Source organism: Paramisgurnus dabryanus, chromosome 20 (assembly GCF_030506205.2).
Source record: "Paramisgurnus dabryanus chromosome 20, PD_genome_1.1, whole genome shotgun sequence".
NCBI lineage: Eukaryota > Metazoa > Chordata > Actinopteri > Cypriniformes > Cobitidae > Paramisgurnus > Paramisgurnus dabryanus.
This window is the reverse complement of record NC_133356.1, coordinates 25656599-25679809: the sequence shown is the minus strand read 5'-3', so window position 1 is coordinate 25679809 and position 23211 is coordinate 25656599. Positions and strand designations below refer to the sequence as shown.

General features: G+C 35.8%; 1 protein-coding gene across 1 annotated transcript in view; it reads left to right on the top strand.

The window, feature by feature from the left end:
* Positions 1-20561, top strand: part of epas1b (endothelial PAS domain protein 1b) — a 52301-nt gene extending 31740 nt beyond the window's left edge. Inside the window, exons 5-16 of the mRNA XM_065297319.2 lie at positions 1458-1570; positions 1645-1847; positions 4681-4787; positions 8285-8432; positions 10797-10963; positions 11140-11330; positions 11443-11556; positions 11648-12108; positions 12259-12355; positions 12504-12609; positions 15151-15300; positions 15395-20561. Coding sequence (XP_065153391.1) covers positions 1458-1570; positions 1645-1847; positions 4681-4787; positions 8285-8432; positions 10797-10963; positions 11140-11330; positions 11443-11556; positions 11648-12108; positions 12259-12355; positions 12504-12609; positions 15151-15300; positions 15395-15549 — 2012 coding nt within the window. The 3' untranslated portion in view covers positions 15550-20561. The remainder of the gene's footprint in view (positions 1-1457; positions 1571-1644; positions 1848-4680; positions 4788-8284; positions 8433-10796; positions 10964-11139; positions 11331-11442; positions 11557-11647; positions 12109-12258; positions 12356-12503; positions 12610-15150; positions 15301-15394) is intronic.
* Positions 20562-23211: the final 2650 nt, after the last annotated feature.

Sequence of the window (23211 nt, the reverse complement as noted above, 5' to 3'; positions counted from 1 at the left end):
TTGTGGATATGAAACTTTCCAGTAAATAAAATAAGATTGATACAAAAGCTTGCATTGAATAGTGTCTTGTCATCAACATAAAAACCAAAAGGAATGTGTCTATAAGTTAAAGAAAAGTTTGGAAGAATATTTTGAACTATTAGAAATTCAATATCAGCCTGTAACTGTACTGTCGCTTACTAGACATGGAAATTCAAGTGATAGTTTACAAAAAAAGTCATTATTTAATCACCACTGTCTTTTCAATGTTTACATTTTTTAAGTATAACTTGGCCAATGGAAAATCGTACAAAAAAAAAAATTATTTTAACAAATATAATTTTTTATATACTTAATTTTTTCAGTCTCTTTAATAGAATACATCCAGAAAATACAGAAAATGTGTATATAGTATTAAAAACTGTATAAAAATGTAAACGTATGTGTCAAGTTTTTAGGGTAGCTTGAGCAATATCAGAAAACTGCAGGATCTCTTAAACTTAAATAAAATTAAATCCTAATTTCTAATTTGAAAGAAATTAGTCTTTTACTTCATTCTGCTCAAAAAAGCTCAAGATGTGTTAAGAGAGGTCACACTAAACACCGAAAATGCCTAAAAAAGACATTTAAATAAAACATTTTTGTACATATTTCCTATTTTACTGTACTTTATTTTCTGTTTGTATCTTGATAAAATAGATTTAAAAATAAATATGGATGAACATTAAAACTTCTAAAACAACAAGTCTGGTGCTGGTGGCCTAAGACTTTTGCACAGTACTGTATAATTGTACGAATAACTTAAAAAAATATGTACGAATTTCCATGAGATCAGGCTGACTTGGCCAGACTTGTAAAAAAGGAAATGTGTTTTTTTTAGTGTGTAAAAATAAAAGTTCAGACTGTAAACAGTCCCTCATTTTTTTATTGGTCAAACAAACCGATAAATATATATTTTTTTATATTCTTTTAGTAAATAATGACTTGGATTCCATCTGTTTGTCACACAAGCTACCGTATGGCTTCGTCAGACTTTGTATATAACAGATGAATGGCTTTATGAAGCTTGACAGTCCCAGTCCCCATTCAATTTCATTGTATGGTAAAAAACAGCTTGGAAATTTTCCGCAGACAAAACTAATGTTCTGTGGGTTTGAAACAACATTCGGGAGAGTAAACGATAACATGATTTCTTTAACATTCCTCACTTGTGTGGGAATATGAGGGAAAGATCAAAGCCAGACTATGTGCGATAACAACAAGACGAGTATTAAACCGTTCCAACAAACATATTGTGATTCAGCTTGTAATTCTGTTTGGTTAAAGCTTGTAACTTATTTTGAAAGTGATGACTTAAAGACATTGAAAGTGCTTTAAAAACATGTGATATCAATAGAAAAGGATATCTGTTTAGCTTAAAGGGAATGCCAGGAATGTTTTCTTGAGATTTCCTGATCTAAGACTCTGTTAATCTGCAGGCATGGGGAAGAAAGTCAAGGAGCTGAACACAGAGAGGGATTTCTTCATGAGAATGAAATGCACAGTCACGAATCGCGGTCGCACCGTCAACCTCAAGTCAGCCAGCTGGAAGGTGAATAACTTTTCTCTTCATGACGAGCACCCGTCTAAACTGAGTTTATTTGTAACTCACGGCTGTTCTTTCAGGTGCTACACTGCACGGGTCATCTAAAGGTTTACACTGGCTGCCCTGCGCGTGTGCTCTGCGGTTTCAAAGAGCCGCCCCTGACCTGTGTGGTCATGATGTGCGAACCCATCCCACATCCATCCAACATCGACACGCCCCTCGACAGCAAGACGTTTCTGAGTCGGCACAGCATGGATATGAAGTTTACTTACTGTGATGACAGGTACCTCACATACTGTACTGTGCACACCACCGTACTGAGCATGATAGAAATATTTACTGTATAAGTAAACGGGTTGTAGTATAAGGTAACCATTCATTAACCTACATCATGCTATTAAGGCAAGCAGCCAATAGACATATAGATTTATTTTGAACCAATAATAAGGTGCTAAAATGTTGTTATTTAACTTTAGCAGGTCAAACTTGATATTATATTAATTTAATGCAAAAAAGGCAATTTGTTTTAAATGTCAAATCGTGCTATAGCATTATTAAAAAAACAAAAATTACTACTGCAGTGTTTAACTTAAATTGTTATAATCTGTTGAGATTAAGTTTCATATGGATTTCACGTCTACATTAAAGATGCCAATTTTAAATTTTAACAAAATGTAGAATGAGTTTATGTAGAAAACAGTATAATACCTTTTAATTTTCAAAGACTGGGTCACATATAATTTAGATGAAAACATTTAAAAGTGGTCTGGTTTTATTTTTGGACCCCACTGAATAGATTAATAGCACCATTTTAAGTAACAGGGCTGCAGACTTTAGACTAAGGTACATTTAATACACAAGCACATGCTTACTAGAAGCCAAAATATAAAGCTTTTCATCTGTGGTATATTTGTTATTTGCAGTGTAAGCCAATAACTGAGTCATTTAAATGTGACATTCAAGTCGATCACTGCATCATGTGGACATGTGCCGTTAACAGCGTTCCTCAAAAGATCACACTGATCCCTACACACACACACACACACAAACACACACACACACACACACACACACACACACACACACACACACACACACACACACACACACACACACACACACACACACACACACACACAGTTCAAAGTGTTCACTGTCAGGAGGTCTATGATTGATGTCCCTATAGCAAACCGAAAAGCCTAGCACTAAACCTGTTTCCTTGCTACTTGCTAAAGGCAAGTTGAGTGATTGTTTGACATGTTATTTTTTTAACATGCATAGTTTCTAGAAATGTAATAAAGCATCACATTTAATGCTGCACTCTGCCTGTGTTAAGTGATTAAAATACCTGGATAAATATTTACATAACAAACAAAACTGTGACAAATTTAATTTATTAAACAAAAAATACATTATAGTGAAATTTTAAACAATTCAGAAAATGTTTACATTTTTAGTTTTACTACAATCTTTGTATGGTTACAGCACCAAGACATTTATCATACCAAAAGTAGGCAAAATAGACATTAAAACTTGTTTTGTCATAAGATGAATTGAAATGTATTATTTAATTGAATAAATTAATTCATTATCAAGGAATATGTCCATCACATATGTTGGATGATGACCCTATAAGAGGGATTGGACACATTCATTTTCAATTATTTCGGTCATTTCATATCCAGTTGTAATTATGGTAATCACTTCGATCTGAGATTTTTTGAGATCTCAAACATGCTTATTTTAGTTTTGAACCCCAGTGTGTAGCCTAGTGGAAAGATCTGAAATGGAGGCCAGTGCTGCTATTATAACATATAATGTATTTAAAAAAACAACAACATTATTTTATACTTTTAAAAGTCATTGGCAAAAATCAATGTGTGTCTTCAAGCCCTATGGGCTTAGAGGTGGCTGTTTTCAATGACTGAGGAATAGAGGCTCTTTAATGAATAGATGCCTTAAAACAGACCCACACACACACACACACACACACACACACACACACACACACACACACAAACACACACACACACACACACACACAGACTCATGAATATAGAGTCAGTGACCTGCCGCTTTCTGTTGTTATGTAACTTTAGTATACGGTTTGGTTCAATGCACGTTTTTACAGTTTCATAACTAAAAATATGACTCATCCAAAATATCCTAATATCGCTTTGACAGCATAAAAATAATACAATGAAACATTGAATACAGTGAAACATTACAGTGCAATTAATTGAAGAATTTAAAATGTATTCATGTTATAAAAAAATGCATTGTAATACTTGTATATATTTAAAATATGAAATTTTATTCATAATTATTCAGTCAGACTCTCGCCATAATTATAGTCATTGAAACTGGCATGGCAATAAAAAAGAAAAATATTGAAAATTTTGATTAGGTGCTCCAATCTGAATTAAGTGCTGGGCGGTACACATTTGCACCTAAAGAGGTCACCAATTAGTACCTCAAATGTACATAGTGATACCAAATATATACATATCTGTACCCACATGGTACTTATTCAGAGGTTTATATATATATAGTTGCAAAGAAGAAAACCAATAAAAACGAGCACTGAGGGGACCATAAAAGCGTGAATCTGTTTTTGTGTACATATAAATGTTGAAGTGATTGAACTTTTTCAGAGGGTAACAGCTTGGGACCATTTTTTGACCATATTTTTTGACCGCATACAGTTCTGTCATGTAATATCCTTTGATATAAGTAAGAAATAATTGACGACGGGCCGTTGAATTATTCGAAAATAATGCACACCCAGGGTTGTAATGTGGTATGATACAAAGCGGAGTTACACTGGTGTGCATTATTTTCACATAAATTAAAGCACCGGAGTGAATTATTCCACTTATACCATGGTTACTGTACCACAGCCATGCTGTGCTGGTTATTTTAAGACATTTGACAGGTCAGGTGGGCGCATAACAGAAAAATACTGCATACCTGTGGAATATTTATCACAATAACAGGTGATAAATCAGCGCTCGCATAAAATCCTAATTGTAAGCTCATGTTGATCAAAGGAATTATTGGAGAAGATTGGGAATCATTTTGAATTTGTATATTAATTCTGCATGTCACTTTTCTAGAGTTATCGAATTGATCGGCTACAGCCCTGAAGATCTTCTTGGTCGATCTGCATATGATTTTTATCACGCTCTGGACTCCAACAGCATCACCAAAAGCCACCAGAACTGTAAGTGCCTTTCAGCACTCTCTCTCGCTCTCTTTCTCCAGCTCTCTCTCTCGCTCTCTTTCTCTTGCTCTCTCTCTCACTCTCTTTTTGGAAATAAAATCACATTCACATGGAAAATCATATGACTAACACTGCTACACAAACAGTACTCGCACACACTACTTCACCTTACTCGCATTGCCAGCATCAAACATTGCCATGTGAGTCAAGCGGGGAAGCCGATTAGAGAGGGGAGGTGTTAATGGTCCAGCTCTGAGAAACAGTGCTGACATGCACACTTAAAATGTACAGTTTTATTTCTTTAAATCTGATGTCTGGAACTACAGCGACACACAAATGAGGACACACGCAAGCACAGCTGCACATTAACTTATTTCCTAAATGAATACATAAAACCACCGTTCTTTTATGGTTTCATATGAAACTTTGTGTTCCTGTAGCCCAAGTGGTAGAGCAGTACAGTAGCAGCGCAAAGGTCATGGGTTCGATCCCCAGGGATTTAAAGCTTGAGCGCAAGTTACTTTTGGATAAAAGCATCTGACTGAAATGCATAAATGAATGAATGAAATGTACATGAAACTTGTTTATTATGCATTGTCTGTAGATCGGTTACTATAAAACCCTGTTAAATCTATTTTGGGAAAAGCACAAAGAAAATGTTGCCACTGTTCCCTTTCAGCATCAACACGCTGCATGCACCCAATTGCCTTTTAGATTTCGTTTTTCTCTCTCCCTCTTACTAAGCAGAGGTGAAACCTAATATCGGTTGCCTTGCACAAACACGGGCCGTCCGCACACAGCAAACAGCGATATATATACTGAGATCGCCAGCCCTCTGAGTCAAATTGCATTTCAGACAAATTGCATTTCGCACACATGTTTGAGTTATGAATACGATTCAAAAGAGCCTTATTGGATTGCCTCTATTAGGGACGACCTCAGTACCCATTAGGACGTCTTGAACCCCATTATGTGTGACAGAGGAGATAAGAAACCAGCCGTAGACAGGGATGGTGCTCCTCGGCCCGGCCAGGTGTCCCAGATTGCCCCCTAATCAGATGCTGGGAGTGGAGTGGCTTCTGTCCACAGTGACGTTAACATGTAATTAGAGGCTTTTCATAGTGACTAGAGGAGAAAAAAAATGTTGATCTGGATTTGGCTTGTCGAGAGAAAAAGAGCGTGGCTGCCTCGTGACTCGTATGCATTTGTGTGGCCAGAGGAAAATGTTATCGCTCTGAAGTTTCTCTTTCATTGCTTTGAAGATCTAAATTCACTCAAAAAAATGCTGGGTTATTTTCAACTCAGCATTGGGTCAAAAAAGGGACAAAACCAATCATTTAATTAATTTGATTATTTAGGTGTTAATGGGTTGTTTTAACCCATTGTTGGGTCAAATATCAGCATATTCTGGGTTCATTTAACCCAATGGCTGGATTTGTGCCTTTTTGAACCAATGGAACGTCTTTTGGTTGAACAGCCATGCATACGGCACACTCATCTGGAAGCACAGCAGATTCAAAGTCGTCCTCTGATTGGTTGATTTACACAGGATTTCTGGGAGACGTGCGTGTCGCAATCTTTAACAGTCCGCCCAGAAACAACACAAAGCCGTCTGATCTAAGAAGAAAGCTGTCATGTTTACTACATCGGTGAAAGTGTGCTGCATCAAGAACTAATAAACGTTGCATTTTAAAAGTATGCAAGATATGTTAAAGTGTTTGCTGTTGTTGTTATAAACTTTAGAGTTGTTTGTGAATGATTGCAAACCGGTCTGTTGTTGTGGCGAAATCTCCATGTCCTTAAACATGACACTGCACACCATGTCAGTCACATGGCCTCTTGAGCGACCCTAGGCCATTCAACGTAGCCATGGTTCCCAGACCTTTAGCATGAAGTGAAACATGAAACTAGTTTAAAAATAACCCAGCATTTTTTTTTTTTTTGAGCCTGGAATTATAAAATGTATTTATCAATAATCTATAATGACCATAATTTGCATAAAAATGTACATTGTTTATGCTGTAAGCAATCGCAATGAACTCATTAGCAAAATAAATGTCCCTACATGGTCTATGGTTCCATAAAGAACCTTTGTCTTCCACAAAATGTTATCATTTTTGTTGCACAAAAGCTTCTTTGTGTTGGAAAAAGATTTCTCTGACTATAAAACAGTAAGGATACTTGAAAAATATTTGACTTAAAGAAAGCTTAAGGGGACCCAAAAATAGCTCTTCTATGGGTTGCCGCAAATAACCCATTTTAGCAACTTTATATTTAAGAAGGTAATAAAATCGCACAATACCACCTGTTAAAGAAAACTCTTTGATCCTGTTTCAAGACCTTCAGTCTTATATATTGTGTATTTCTTAACAGAGGATGTGTTATATACATTCAAAAGCACTCTTTATATATAGCACAGCAGCATTGATGGTCACTCGAGGCTCCTTAGAGAACAGCTTTTCATACAACTTCCTTTTAGGCCGTATGCATGCACAGTCGCAAGACTCGCTACGGCAATGCGGCCGTACATGCACAGGCCGGGAGTGAACCGTGTGACCCGCAACCAGCGCTTTCCCACGACTGATTTGGAACGAGTCCAGGGCGAATGCCAGAGAGACTGACTGTTAAAACCAGATCAGCAATCCCTCATTGTCTGTGTCTCTCTGAATATATGTTGCTTATGTTAGCAATCCCTTGATGGGTCCTGCCCCCCCATTTTTGTCTGGGTGTTTTATGTTATAGCTGCCCAAGACCTTTCTTAGTCAGTACAAAGCTAATAAAAGAGAAACAATACATTTGGTCATAATGGCATTGATGTTGCAATTTAATATGTGGACAGTTGACGCTACAAGCTGTATTGTACACACAATATTAGGAATATTATACAAATATTAGATGATGATCAATGCTTTAAAGAGTCAAAGGTCTTCAAAATGGAAGCTGAAAATTTGTTGATTTTCTTTCGATTATACTTCTGTAAATTTTTTCATGCAATTATTTTAGCATCCTGTTGAATGGGCCCAGTTCAATTCAAATTTCATTGTATGAATTGAAAGAAACCCCGTGCTTAAATTCAGATTTTTTTCACTAACCGTACTTCGTATACACTGTAAAAAAGTTATGTTTATTTTTTTCAACTTAAAATTTCACTTTAGGTAAAACTTTTAGGTTAAATAAACATAATTTTTATTTAGGTTTTACCAATTGAAGTAACCAATTTTTCACTTTTTACAGCGTACTTTCTCTGGAATAAAAGGTACAAAAGCTGTCACTGGGGTGGCACCCTTATAAAAGTGTACATTTGTACCTAAAGAGTCTATATTAGTTGTACCTCAAAGGTAAAAATGTATACATCTGTACCTAAATGTCCCAGTGACATTTAGTGTCACTTTTTTTTTTTAAAGTGTAGTGATAATGAAAGAGCTGTGTCATTTTACTTCTGAATAAAAATCTAGTCAGTGTGTTTTTAAATAATCAATATTTTCTCCTTTCTTTAGTGTGTACTAAAGGGCAGGCGGTGAGTGGTCGGTACAGGATGTTGGCTAAGAATGGGGGTTATGTGTGGATGGAGACCCAGGGTACCGTCATCTACAACAGTCGCAACTCCCAGCCACAGTGCATTGTGTGCGTGAATTACGTGCTGAGGTGAGCATAAAAGGTGGCGAGTAATTTGTTCATGTACTTTCATTTCCTGCCAATCGAAGACAAAAAAAAAGATGATTTGATTTTTGATAACTGTATAAATTAAAAACTACAACAGAGCAGCTTTGCCGCTGTCTTGACAGCCAACTCGTGTTTAGTTTTCAGTCGGCTGCACACATTAATCTACAGACTAAATAATTGTAGGGAAGAAAAGAGAAAACCTTAATTTAGTATGCAGATGTGAAATTGATTTCAGGTTATATTTGAAATGTGTAATATTAAAAATGTATAATTTAAGGTTAAGTGTGAGCTGTAATTATAAAATATTTAATTAAACAAATCTATCAATATAAAATTGTTTAATAAAACAGAAATGTGTCTGTGTAGTCTGAGGTTTGGGATAAATGATACACAAAGGTTATTGGTTCAATTTGCAAAGGGCACATATTCTGATAATAAAAATGTATACCTTCAATGTACTGGATAGGTCGGTGTAATGCAACACTGTATTTAAAACATACTATTTAACCCCTTAAGTGATGTCGGGGACAAATCTGGGCAAAATCTTTTTTTTATAATTTTTTTTCTTAATCTGATTGGTACAAAAATTGGCAGTTTTTGTTCCTAATCTGATTGGTACAAAGCTTGTCAACTTTTTTTCTTAATCTGCCCTTTACAAAACGTGGCTACTTTTTTTCTTAATTTGATTGGTACACAACTTGGCTACTTTTCTTCAGTTTGTCACCTAAACACACCAAACAAGTTGGACTTCATTCAGCAAAGTTGCTGAAAATTAAAAAAAAATCTTTAATGTGCCGTTAGTGCTCATTTTGGGGCACCCATAGGAAATGACTGGGAAATGACTAAAATTCAGAGCAGTTTTTCAGTTTTCAGTTTTTTTTATTTGTTCAATAACCATCAATAAATACAACACAAATACATAAACACACGCACACACACACACGCACACATGTTGGTGTATGTGGTTTACGGGGACATCTCCATAGACGCAATGCATTTTATACTGTCCAAACTGTTATATTCTATTCCCCTTACCTACCCCAGTCCCTAACCCCAATGTCACAAAAACCTGTTGCCAGTCTTTAATCTATGAAAAACTACCATTTAGTATGTTTTTTTAGCTTTTCCGTTTATGAGGACACTCTCTGTGTCCCTGTAAACCACCTTTATAGCATAATAAACATGTTATTATACACTATTCATGTCCTCGTAAACCACATAGACCAACCCACACACACACACACACACACACACACACACACACACACACACACACACACACACACACACACACACACACACACGCACACAAACACGCACAGACAAACACACACACATCCACAAACACAAAACTGAAAGAGCCTATAACAGAGTGCTTTTTATTATTTTGTCAAATAAAAACAGCTACTCACTCATACATAAATAAAAAATTGAATAAGACAATAACTGCGCATTCAAAAAAAATTGTCAACCAGCCATTTTGCAGAACACACACAGACACACACACACATATACACTTGAAAAAGAGATCGAGTTCCACTGCAACATTTAATGATGCTTTCAGCAAAATGTTGCAATAAGTGATTTCTTTCTCCTACTTTGTATTTTTCTTATAACAAGCATAGTAAGACATCTTTGTCAAACCCAACAATTTTTTTATTAAACGATTTTAACTTTGATAAAATCTAGAACTTAAGACATTACGTTTGTTACAACATTGTTTTATTGATTTTAGCCTTTGCAACCAGTGAGTAGTACAGCCATCGCAATTACATGTAAATGCTATTTCGATTCCATCAGATGTCACTAAAATAAAAGTGGGACATATTTTGGGGGTTTCACTATGTTTTAATAAGTGGTATAAAGATTTTTAGGAAAATCTTTTATAAAATTAATTTTAATTTAAAAAATAACATTAAAAATGCTTATGTTATATTTACATTAATATATTTACATGACATCGCTATTTTAATTCCATCAGATGTCACCAAAAAACAAAAGTGTCATTTATTTTAAATGTTTATATTATATTAAAATTAGTGGAATAAAGTTTTTATTGAAAATCATGTTTTCGTGAGAATTTTGGGTAAAAAACAAAAATATGCTTATTTTAAATAAGGTTATTAAGGTTAAAAAATTTAAAAACATCAAATAAATGCATAACTTTTTACATTTATTAAAAAAGAAAAAATATATAGTTTTAGGACATTTCTGTAAAATTTAAAGGGAATCCCAAAGTGCCCAAATTTGTCCACTAACAGCAGATTAGTACATTTCTTATTAACAGCACTTAAGGGTTAAAGACACAAGAGCTCATACATGTTTAATCTTTTTCTCTTGTCTTAGTGATGTTGAGGAAAAATCCACAATCTTTTCTATGGATCAGACTGAGTCTCTGTTCAAGACTCACCACTTTTCAAGTGACACGCTCTACTCCAAACTCAAAGAGGAACCTGAGGATCTCACCCAGCTGGCACCTACACCTGGTGACACCATTATCTCTCTTGACTTCGGTAAGAGCAGAAGAGAATTTCCTTTTGTGTAGAGGTTTTAACTAACAATCAATCCTCAGGATCCAACAGCTGACAAATACATTGTAGAATTTATTTTTCTAACAAATCACGTTTGGCTACCACCCCCAAGTAAACCCTGACGTGACTACATGACTCAATTTCCCTCTCTCCCTTAGGTCAGCCACAGTATGAAGACCACCCGATGTACAGTAAAGTGTCTTCGATCGCTCCTGCAGCCTCACAGTCTATTCGTGACAGCCATAAGAAAAGCTACACTGGAGACCTGCCCAAGATGGCCGCCACTTTCTCAGTGCCTCAAGCTCCGCCTCCAAGCAGCGCAACTCCGAGCTTAAGCAGCTGCTCGACGGTAAATGGACTGCTTAGTCTTCTCACCTTCACATATTTTGTTCATATTGTCTAACTGTACTTTTGATGGCTGTACGTCCACTGTGTCATAGTGTATTTCTTCTATTGGACAGCCTAGCACCCCGGATGAGTACTACAGCACAGTGGACAACGATCTGAAGGTGGAGCTTACTGAGAAACTTTTCTCCTTGGACACGCAGGAGACAAAGACTTCTTTCAACAAAGAGGTTACAAGATAATTAACCAATAATATTTCCATAATATTTACATAAGAATACTTTAAATTAAGTAACTTTTGACCTCTTTAATTCCTTTTAGACTGACTTAAGTGATCTGGACTTGGAGACATTGGCTCCCTACATCCCAATGGATGGAGAAGACTTCCAGCTCAATCCCATCTGCCCGGAGGAAACATCCACTGACCTTGGAGGCCTGGTGACAAACCAGCAAAGCTTCAGCAACATTGCAAGCTTCTTCCAACCCTTGACCTCCCCCTCAGCAGCACAGTTTCAGCCTAACATGAGTTCAGGAGGGGAAAAGCAGAACATCAATGGAGGCTCTGTGGAGTCATGGCAGCCTGTACCCTACAGTAATACTCCCATGCAAATCCCACCATACCGTGATCCAGCCTGCACCCCTCTGTCCTCTATGGGGGGACGTCAAAATCTGCAGTGGCCACCTGACCCTCCGTTACACAAAGCTGGAATGATGGATCCTCTAACAGCAAAGCGTTCGTGCCAAACCATGCCAGCCAATCGAATGGCACGTTATGTGCAAAGGTAATTTTGGCTTAACCTTTGGAGCAGTGCTACTGTATCAACCAAATATTTTTGCAGTTTCCATTTACCTAGCTTTGTTTAGTATTTAAATCACGTGTTGTACTTCAGGCTTTGAACTTGGTCTGGATAACGCGTGTGTTTGTTTTGCAGACCCATGGAGAACTTTGGACCGAACTACAGAGATATGAGTCCAGCTCGACTCGCTCTCGCTAACAACTTCAAGCGCTCGTTCACACAGATGGCTATGGTTTGTTCATATTTTACTCTAAAACTACATGGATGTGTTTTTAAAATCAAAAGCAAAACAAATTCAGTCCAGTGTGTGTCCAGACGATTTACCAATAGTGTTTATGGGCTCAGTATTGTGTTTAAATATCAAGCTGTGCATCTTTTAGGTTGAGCCATCGGCCACTAAGTCACAGCAGCCAATGTGGAAGAGACTTAGGAATGAGAGTTGTGCCACCATGGACCGAAAGTCTCTCAGCACTAGCGCTTTATCAGGTATTAACACCCGTTTATTACACATTCAAAAATATTTATAGCAGTTTGTGCTAAGGCAAGCACCATGGTTTCTATTGCTCAAACAAACCACAATAATTTTGAGGAAAGGTGTTTTGCAAATATTCAGAAATCAAGATTTTTCTGGTAGGCAAAGAAACGCAAAAAAATCTCATAGACTTGCATTGAATGTGGGAGAGAGTTTTTAATAGAGACCAAATTTTCATAGAGATTTAATAGTGCACTCCAGGGCTTGATATTAACTTTTTTGCTCACGAGCCAAAGTGGCTAGTTGTTTTCCAAAGTTACTAGCCACTCAGCATTTTCACTGGCCACAATTGTATTGTTGGTAAAATACATTTTATATGATTAAATGTGACCTTTGCATCCTAAAATGACTTTAATTTGAGTAGTTTTACTTGATTTAGCTAGATCAGATGCAGATTTACTTTCAAATGCAGACTGACCACCCAAATTAAGACTACATATTTAGGTGCATGAAAAACATGCTAGTAAGGCAAAAATAGATTAACTTCTAATGAATATATTAAAAGTGGTGTAGGGGTGTAGAAGATTAGTTGAAAAGATAAACACAAAAACCGTAGACAAACACTTTAAATATTTATTAACAGCAGCAGTAAATACTGTCAAGACATGTACATGAATTTTACCGTCACCTTGTTTATGCAGATTGTATTTTATAAGTGTGAACGCACTTTAAATCTATTCAACCACTTCCATGCAATTGTTTTATCTTTCCCGAAGTATGTGTGTATGTGCTCCGACTGCGTCCCGTGCATTGGCAAATCCATCAGCTCTTGCGCTTTCTATGATAAATAACCCCTACTGTACATTGCACTGGGTGCTCATGGGAGTTCCCCAGTGTCGCATTGCACATTGTTTATCATTTCGCATAACTTTTAAGAAAACTACAAAAAAATATTCAACCTGCCATAATGGCTAGTGGGATTAGTTTTACCCGCCACAGCCAAAATCTAACCGCATTTCGTGGGTGTTAATGTCAAGCCCTGGTGCGCTCTTTGGAGCTGGGCAACCAAAGCAAACAACATTACCACCTAGAACACCCTATAGGGGCAATGAGGTTTTAAGAATCCTTTTTCGCCATCCCATGTTTTCCGAAAGTGTAAAACTTAGCTTGGTTTGCACATTGTTAAAAACTAAAATTAACATCACTTGACATTTATGCAACAGTTTTTAACAGAAAACGAAACTTTTAATGAATTTTTGGCCCTTCGTTTACATGACAACAGCATTTTGTGGTTTTAAAGTGCAGGTTTTCAAAAACGAAAACTTATAGTTACATAAAAATACAAGTTATGTCAAAACTTAAAATAGTAGGTTGAACTGACTTGCAAAACCAAGATGTTTTAACTTCATTCTGCATTTTTTTAAAGTTTGTAAACTACAAACATGTTGATTTGTGAAAACGATGATGTAATGCACAGGGCATCACATAACACTGCCAACTACTGGCCTGGTATGCATAATATATCACTTTTAGGGCCAGATTACTAAGCTGGGGCAAATTAGCGAAATTTAAAAAAAGCGCCGATGGGAGTGGTAATATCTGTGGGTTATTTACTAAAAAAACGCAAATTAAATAACACAGATGCAACAGCTGATTCCATAATGACCAACACAATCTACTAAGAGCAGCGCAAATTAGTTAGGGTTGCAAATAAGCAAAGCTGATCCTCAGGTGTGGGTGATCTACAAACACCTGATGTGCTTGAGTTCAGCACCACAGACATCTCAGCTGAAAATCTGTGGTGTGAAATCCCATGATGAAGCCAAAGTACACTGAAAAGAACTGGAGGACAAAAAATTCGACAAAAAAGGTTTTGAAACGCCTGCTATTGTGTGATTTCTCCTAGTGGCTCCTTTTTTATTTCCTCCAGCAAACAAAAAATAACATGGCTTGGCAAACAATATTTTTGATATAATGTTCCTCTGGCCTTGTACCACGCGCTCTCTGATCTCTGTGATGCCTCTTCTATCAGCAACAATTTTAGCCATTTCAAGTGCAAAATGATTTAAGACATGCTTTTTTCGGCGTTAAATAATGGCGCAAATACCAGTAATATCACACGTGCAAACATTAGTAAATTAGTTGCGTGAAATAATCTCCTTCTATAAATTTTGCGTCTGAAAGCGAAACTACTAGAAATGCATATGCAATAAGATCAGTCGCGAATATAAATAGACCACACCTTTTCACTGCTAATTATTATTTAACGAAAAAATTATGGTTTGCACTGGTGCAAGCTGTTAGTAAATCTGACCCTTAGTCGTTTATGCAGTGTAAAAAAATTGTTAGTTCAACTTAAAAAAAAAATGTTACCTTGTGTTAATCCAACTCAAAATGATTAGTTGACACAATATTTTTACACAACTTTATACATCAACTAAAAATTTTAAGGCAACCAGGTAACTTACTTTTTTAAGTTGAATCAAATCCTTTATTACAGTGTGCGGATCTGTGTCAATGCGGACATTTAATAAATTGTCAACTTTTTCACCTAGACAAAGGCATGGACCATAACGGAGGCATGGAGCACCAGCACAGGAAGACTCAGTATGCAGGTAATCAAGCCGGACTGGCAACGAAACGCTATCGAGAGCAGTCCTGTACCTACAGAGAGTTCAACATGCAGACTTCCTCTAAAATGGACGGTGAGCTCATACTCTCGTAACAACACAAACGTATCTGCATTGTTCGTCTGCACACGTATGCATTGTCGATACTGATTCTGGGTTACGTTTGCAGGAATCGCGAGTCGACTTATTGGGCCGTCCTTCGAGAACTACTACTGTCTGCCTGAACTGACTCGATATGACTGCGAGGTCAACATCCCCTTACAAGGAAATCTTCATTTGCTCCAGGGCAGTGACCTTTTAAAGGCATTAGATCAGTCCACCTAAACCAGTATGTAAACTAGCCCACAGAAATGCAGTCAGTCTCCATATCTCACTATCCTGAAAGTACCCATCCCAGCCTATTATACACTTAAACAAAGACAAATACACACATCTCTCACACCCAAACTGACTGCATAGACGGCAAATGTAGCTTCGATTCTATTTTTATTGTCTACATCTTCATAAAGTCTATACATGTACTATTTTTTTAGTTGCATATCAAGTTTCCGAATGAATTTTAAGTATTTTTGGAGGAGCTTAACTGTTGTGTTGTGATGTCTTTGGCCGGCTGTTTCTCTGCTTCTCTGCAGATATCTTTCTCGCTGTCTGTCAACTTAAAAAAAAAACACACACACACAAAATACAAAGAAATATGATCTACTGTAATTTCTTTAACTTTCCTACCTCTTGACACATTAAGCCTTTTCTTCACCGACCACTTTCAAGTTATATGTTCTTTTGTGCCTTATATATTATTATTATTATTATTATTTTCTTGGTTTTGTGTCTGTTTATTGCCTTATTGTGGAAACCACTCTAAATACATATATTTTTGTCAATTTAGCTGTAAACATACATATTTAAAGCAAAGATTTCTACTATAGATTTCTACTTTGATGATAAAGTTACATGTCGTAGCGCTTATTTGTCTTGGTACTTTGTCTTGTCTACTCAGTAGATGTGAATCAGAGTCCTTACAGCGGATCACAGTCTGTAGTGCTTGTGTCCTATGGTTGTTAATGGTGGCATTTATCTGGAAATATGCAATTGCATATGATGTTTATTGGCAGGCCAGTACAATTTGATTGGGGTTTTCCAAAATCTGTTTTAGATATCTCTTTTATGTAGCACATCAGGTCCTTTAAACTTTTAAAGTTTAATTTGAGCAATTTCTTGTTGTTGCAAACGATTGCTTTATGCAGTTTTACTCACATGCATACTTACATTATAACATATTTTAATACTTTTATTTTATTTGAGTTTTAATATAAACTCTGAGGTTGTCTTTAAAGTTGAATCATTCCGTTTTAATGCCCTTTAAAATTGTTATTTTAACACTATTATTTATGACTGCCAAGCCCTTGAGACCCACAGCAATATTCAGTAATGTAACAAGCATTTAAGTTGCTTATTGCCTAATCTGCTCTTCTGTTATGCATAGACACATTCGTGTCTTTTAGATGTTTTGTTAAAGGGGACAGAGAATGAAAAACCATTTTTACCTTGTCTTTGTTGAATAATGGTAGTCTACCCGCATTCACAAACATACAAAAAGTGCTAAACATCTCAGTCTCATAGAAATTCCTCTTTTAGAAATGTCAGCCAGAAAACGGCCCAATCTGAAAAACTGATGCTTATGACATCACAGGCATCTCACTGCCCCTCCACTTTAAAATAATTGGCTAAATTTTTTGAGTGGCAGCAAAGTCAGCCAATCAGTAATGAGATTGCAAGTAAAGCCAGTAGGGGGAGCCAAATAGGTGCAAAACCACTTGTTTAAAATCCCCCACCCTAATAGAGCTATCTGAGAGAGGTTTTTAGGAAGCTTCTAAGGCATTACAGACCCAAACAAAAACAATTTTGTCTAGATGTCACATCACAGAACAAGGATAAATACTCCGTTCAATCATTCTATGTCACCTTTAAAGTTTAACCCGTAGTAAAAACACATAAAATATAAAGTCCTTTAAGGTACAAAAATAAGAGAGTAATAGTAGTTTTGTTAACATGTTCATTATGTGTGTCAGATAGGCAAAGCTACTGTAATTCAGTAGAGGGATGACCTCATGAAAATATGCCTGGGTCCTTATTTGCCCCTAAATAAATAAAAAAAATGATAAAATAAAAATAAGCTATATTTTGCTTGAAGACAATTGGGCCTGCTTACTATATTTATTGTCCACATTATGAAAAATTAGCATGAAGGTCACCCCTAACATCCCCCCCAAAAAATATTTCCCAGTTTTCAGTAAAATCTGTATTTCCAGAACTTGAGTGCAAAAAAATTATAGATTATTTAAATTGTATTATTTTTGCGTCATGGTAGTCTTTTGTTTTTGTCATTGTAATACAAAACAGTATTTTAAATATAACAAAAATCTAATCTGAATCACCACTGAAAATATTGGCGATACAAATGAATGAAAATGTAGTAGAAAATATCCCAATCTAGTGCAAAATGCCTTAGTTGTCCTAGGAATAAGCAAAATTGTAATTAAAGGTGCACTGTGTCGATTTTAGTGCCATCTAGTGGTGAGATTGTGAATCGCAAACAACAGCTCAGTCCACGTCTCACCTTTCTTTTCGAAACTAAGGTAGCCGCCACAGGACAAACATGTCATCGTCTGAGACAACAAAGGAATGAAACGCACTCTATAGAACGGTTTGTCCGTTTAGGGCAATTAATCATCGATTAATTGTCGATGAGAAATAAATCGATAAAACGTAACGATTGCCGAATAAGCAAGCACGTGTGTGCAGCGCCTGCGCAAAGCACATACACAGCTGGTGAAAAAAATGAAACAAGCGCACAGAAGTTAAACTAGCCATGATCACAACGATGCTCGATGCCAAACACACACCTGGGCTTTTTAACATCATGCTATAGACGAGCCTGGCTGCTAACGCAAACGAAATGACATCCGCAGTGGATCTGATAGGGTCCAATACAGAAAATGCAAATACAGTTAGGATACTGAAAGCAAAGACCCTCTTCAGGGAATCTTACAAGATTAGCATAGCAACACTGCTAACGGTGCTATACACAGGGAAGGAGACCAGAAGCCATTTTTAATGAACATATTAAAATGTAACCTTAAATTCTGGCAAGAAACTAAAATGTAAATGACTGTCTTTACACTCTGAACGCCCGCAACATATATCATTGATCATCATTATTGACTGGCTGAGGCGCTACACGCTAGCTAAGTTGACTGTTACGGGTTTTCTAATGGAAGGTTGAAATCTTCATAATATAAGCATCTTTGCCGAAAGTACGCCGCAGGTCTAAAGATGAGGTGACGACGGGAAAAGTGTCCTTCATGTGCTTCTTGGATATAATTACAACAAGCGGTGTATTAACGACTCGGAAAGCGAGGTGAACAACTAGAAAAATAACACTTGATAATAATGAAACTTTTATTTTGTAATGAACGCACAGACTTTCATGCGACTCTGCAGAGTGCTCATATGAGGCGGAGTTATACTGTGTCTTTTAGTCATTATATTTCATTACGAGATTAAATTGATGATTTTTATCTAAACACCAACTACACTGACTCATTTTACAATCCCACTAGCATGTTACTTACACAAAATAAAATCTTTTAATTCACGTGAGGAAGCTGGCGTTTTTACGTACACTTTTATGTCATTGGCTATATGCCACTGCTGTAAAGGCTTGTTGCACTATTACAGTTAACAATTATTCGATTGATTGATTGATCGTTAATTTAAACGATCATTGAATATGGGAAATTGCATAAATTGACATCCCTAAACATGACGCCCAAAATGGCGACTCTCATGTAAGGAGACCCACAGTGTATGTAGATAAAAATGACTATAATAATAATAAAAACAATACAGTTGACTATGTATGATCTTTATACACCACTGATTATATAGTTATATATATATATATATATATATATTATTGCATTTCTGTCAATAGATCCTTTTAAAAGTTACACAGTGCACCTTTAATAAAATTATGTGTATTAAATGTGTTGCACGCGCCTTACTTAGCTAACCAGTCTGTTTAGTATTCAAACCAAATTAATTTAGAGGTGGTCCATTAACTTTTTTTAAGCTGTCCGGATGTCAGAGACAGACAGAGATTTCAAACTAGATCTTGTAGATATATTTAAATGTTAAGGACTTGTGTACACTGTATCTGGAGCTGTGATAGTTACAGTAGACACAATATGAGTGTATAGAGGAGACAGGTAAAGAGATAACAGGTGTCCAAGCTGTGAGTGATAGACGGAGAGATAGTAGCTGCTCAGCCTGTCCACTGATGCAGATCTCTCCACCCTCTCCACATTTTGGGTAAGTATGGATGACTCTTTAGAGATAGTTAGACTAGTTGTTTGGGGTGGTTAGGGAAAGGTACATAGAATTGGCGGATTTTCCCAAATACATTTTATTTGAAATAAAGCAAATGGGTAAAATTACCAATTTAAAATATATATGGTTTATATAAGAGCAAATATAATAAGAAGTCAATGAAAAGTCAATTTAGTCTGTTACAGATTTTCATTTTTAGTATAGTAAAGAATGGCAATAATCTCAAACTGTTACAAGGGTGCCTTAACACAATTAAATGTAGGTGCCAATGCGCCCTCTGTATTTAGCACACAAAACATTCAAGACACAAAGCAATGCTTTATATTTATTACTTGAACTTTCAGAGATTAATGCCAAAGTCTCATAAAGAAAATAGTGAACTCATTTTATTCTGTGGCTCCTTTAATTGTGTAGCCAAGCTGTTGATGTTATAAAAAAGTTTGAACACCATTTACCAGTCTTATACACTACGCCATTTAAGTTTTATATAATACTGCTTTTACTTTTACTTGATTGGTTTTCCTTCAACTTTAAAGACAACATATGCTGATACATAAAACAAGCAGTTTATTTTGATAGTGTGTACTCTATTATAATGATGGATGTTTTAGTCACACCACTATAAAAAATGGCTGGGTTATTTTTCATGCAATATTGGACAGAACACATGCTGGGTTAATATAACCCATGGTTGCATAACAACAACCCAGCATTGGGTCAATTTTAACCCAGCGGTGTGTCCGATATTTACTCAACATGGGTTAAAAAGAACCCAGACATTTTTAGAGTGATTAAGCAAGTACATACATATTTTAAAATTTTAAATTTATATTGACATTATTATGATACTATTGTTATGATTATTGTTGACATTACTGTATGGGAAATTTTACCCAATAAGAAGTTGTATCTCTGCACTGATATCTTATTAAAGCATATCAATTCCATTGCTTGTCTCTTTGTATTCATTCATTAATAATACAATATTCATGGCGCTGTATTTATATGTAGGGGAGAACCTGGGCAAAAGTAACGTGGGACGAAAGTAACAGCGATTTTCTCTGATCCCTGATAACATTTGCATTCCAAACTATGACAGCATCTTTAGCACACAAACCCTTGACAGACCTGACAAATATTCCGTTATTTACTCACCGTTTTTCTGCGTGTAGATCCAGAGAAGGTGTTTTCAACAAGTAAATTCTTAAAGCAGTCATTTTTTTCTTATAACGCATAACGCGTTGTGTTTCTCGTTTCATGTGTTAAAGTACTGATCAATCTAGGATTTGTTTTTCAAAATAAAAGTAAATCAAGTTTAAATGCAGAGATCCTGTCGGGAAAAAAGTAAAACTTGTTACTTTTGTCCCACTGCTAATTCTGTTGTACATGTTGAAAATTGATTCTAATTTCATTTAATTTCATTTTCATACACTGTAAAAAATCCGTAGAAATTACAATGGTATTGCTGCTGGGTTGCCGGTAAATTCCGTAGATTAACATTTATGTTATTTACTGGCAAGAGTTTGTTAAAAGTTGAATACATTTTAAATATTAACAAGTCTTTATCTTTACAGAATAAAACTATACAATAACAGCCTCATGCAAAGCATTCTGGGAACCAGAAATCATCATCAAACTTTTTCTGTTTTTTGCTTCAGATTTTGTTTCCCAGAACGTTTTGCTTGATGCTGTTTTTATAGTTTTATTCTGTAAAGACAAAAACTTGTAAATGTTAAATGTTCATTTAACTTTGAACAAAATGTTGCCAGTAATAACATAAATTAAAATCTACGGTAAGCTACCGGCAACCCAGCTGCAAATTTTTTACGGAATTTTTTTACAGTGTAGTGTTCCAACTGTTGACATTTTTTTGTTCTGAACAATTAAATTTTGTACTGTTGGTTGCTTTTAAAACATTTGATCATGAAATTTAAAATTAAAATTTAATTTCATTATTTTTACAAAGATAAATGACAAAATATGTTTGCAGTTACATATTAACGAGGTCATAGTCATGTATATTTAATAAAAACAAGTGTAACACAAAAATCTATCTTGTTTTGTTGTGTTACTTTTGACCCACGTGTGTGTTACTTTCATCCCTGCTGACAGGTATGTTCAAAGTGAAATTATACTGAAGGAATTTTACATTTGATCAAAATTCCACCTGGTATTTATAGACCACACTTGTGAGTTATTGACCACAGCATAAATATATCTCCGTCTAAAACATTAGCTTTTAAAATTAACTTTTTCTGAAAATTGGTACTTTCGCCCCTGTTCTCCCCTACTCTAAAAAAGTTAGACCTCGCATTGGGCCAAGAAGGCACAAACCCAGACATAGGGTTAAATTAAACCAGAAAAGTTTGGTTTGGCCTTTTTTGATACATGTTGAAAATTTTTGGGGTAGTACTGAATGATTATAACGGGTATTTACGGGTAATACCTTAAAGTTTTAAATTCTGCCTCGAATTCGCAGGACTAAATTCACATACAGTACATTCACAAGACATGCTGCTGCCTGAGCATATATATTATCCATGTTAAAGAAAAACATTATGGTAGCACTTAATAAATGTGTGTTACGCAAATAAAAACTTGTTGTTTTTACTTGTTGCTGTGAGCCAGCTATAACATGTATTCATTTAATAATCAGGTAAAACTTTTCAAAACAAACAAGGCATCAATCACCATTAAGCTGTATGTACTTGGCACAGTCAGTATTTGTTGTTTTTGTCATTTCAATTGCATGTCATGGTTCAACTTGTTTCATTTTTTCATAATGAAAGGTGAACCCGCCTCCCCTCTCCTTGGGAATGACGTGTCATACAGCTATTATAGTAATTGACAGAAAATTTCAGAAACATTTCACTAATGTGCTGAGCGAGTGGACTGACCGAAAAAACTTGGTAAACTCGGTAAACCATTTAACTTCTGGCCCCTAGGATGCAGAGGAAACAGAGAGGGCTTGTTTTATCCAAAGTATTCCCAGTGATGATGCACCCCCACCCCCAAAATGTCCCAACAAATGATTTCTACAGTACGGCCAGGAAAAGTCCTAAACAGTCCCAGGACATTGGCCAATACAGACATGCTAATTAAAAGAATTTTCCATTGGCAAACTCTATTCTTCTCTTCCGTTACAACCAAAAAAGAGCCTTCAATGTCGAAAATCGTGAGTCAGAGGTTACAAAAACCACAGACAGTAAGTAATCAAATTAAAAGACTCACAAGCTTGTAAAGATTCAGAAGTTTTCTGAGAGGATTTTATTTTCGAGGATTAGTCCAAAATCCATAATGTACATTATCCAAGACAATGTAAAGGACATTTTGTGTAAATATAATTTTGGTATCTTTAATAGATTATGTCAATAATTGAAATGAAATCCAGATTTAGAAGGTGTCCAGCATCAGAATTTTTAAAAAGCCCTTGGCGCCAATTTTTTTTGTACATATAAGATTAAGGTCTAAAATTTTTAGAGGATTTAAAAAATTTTGCTATCAAAAATTATCATAACCGCAACATGATATTACATTAAATATATGCATTTACAAACTCATGTTTCGGTAATGAGAACTAAAAAGTTGTCTAGGTAC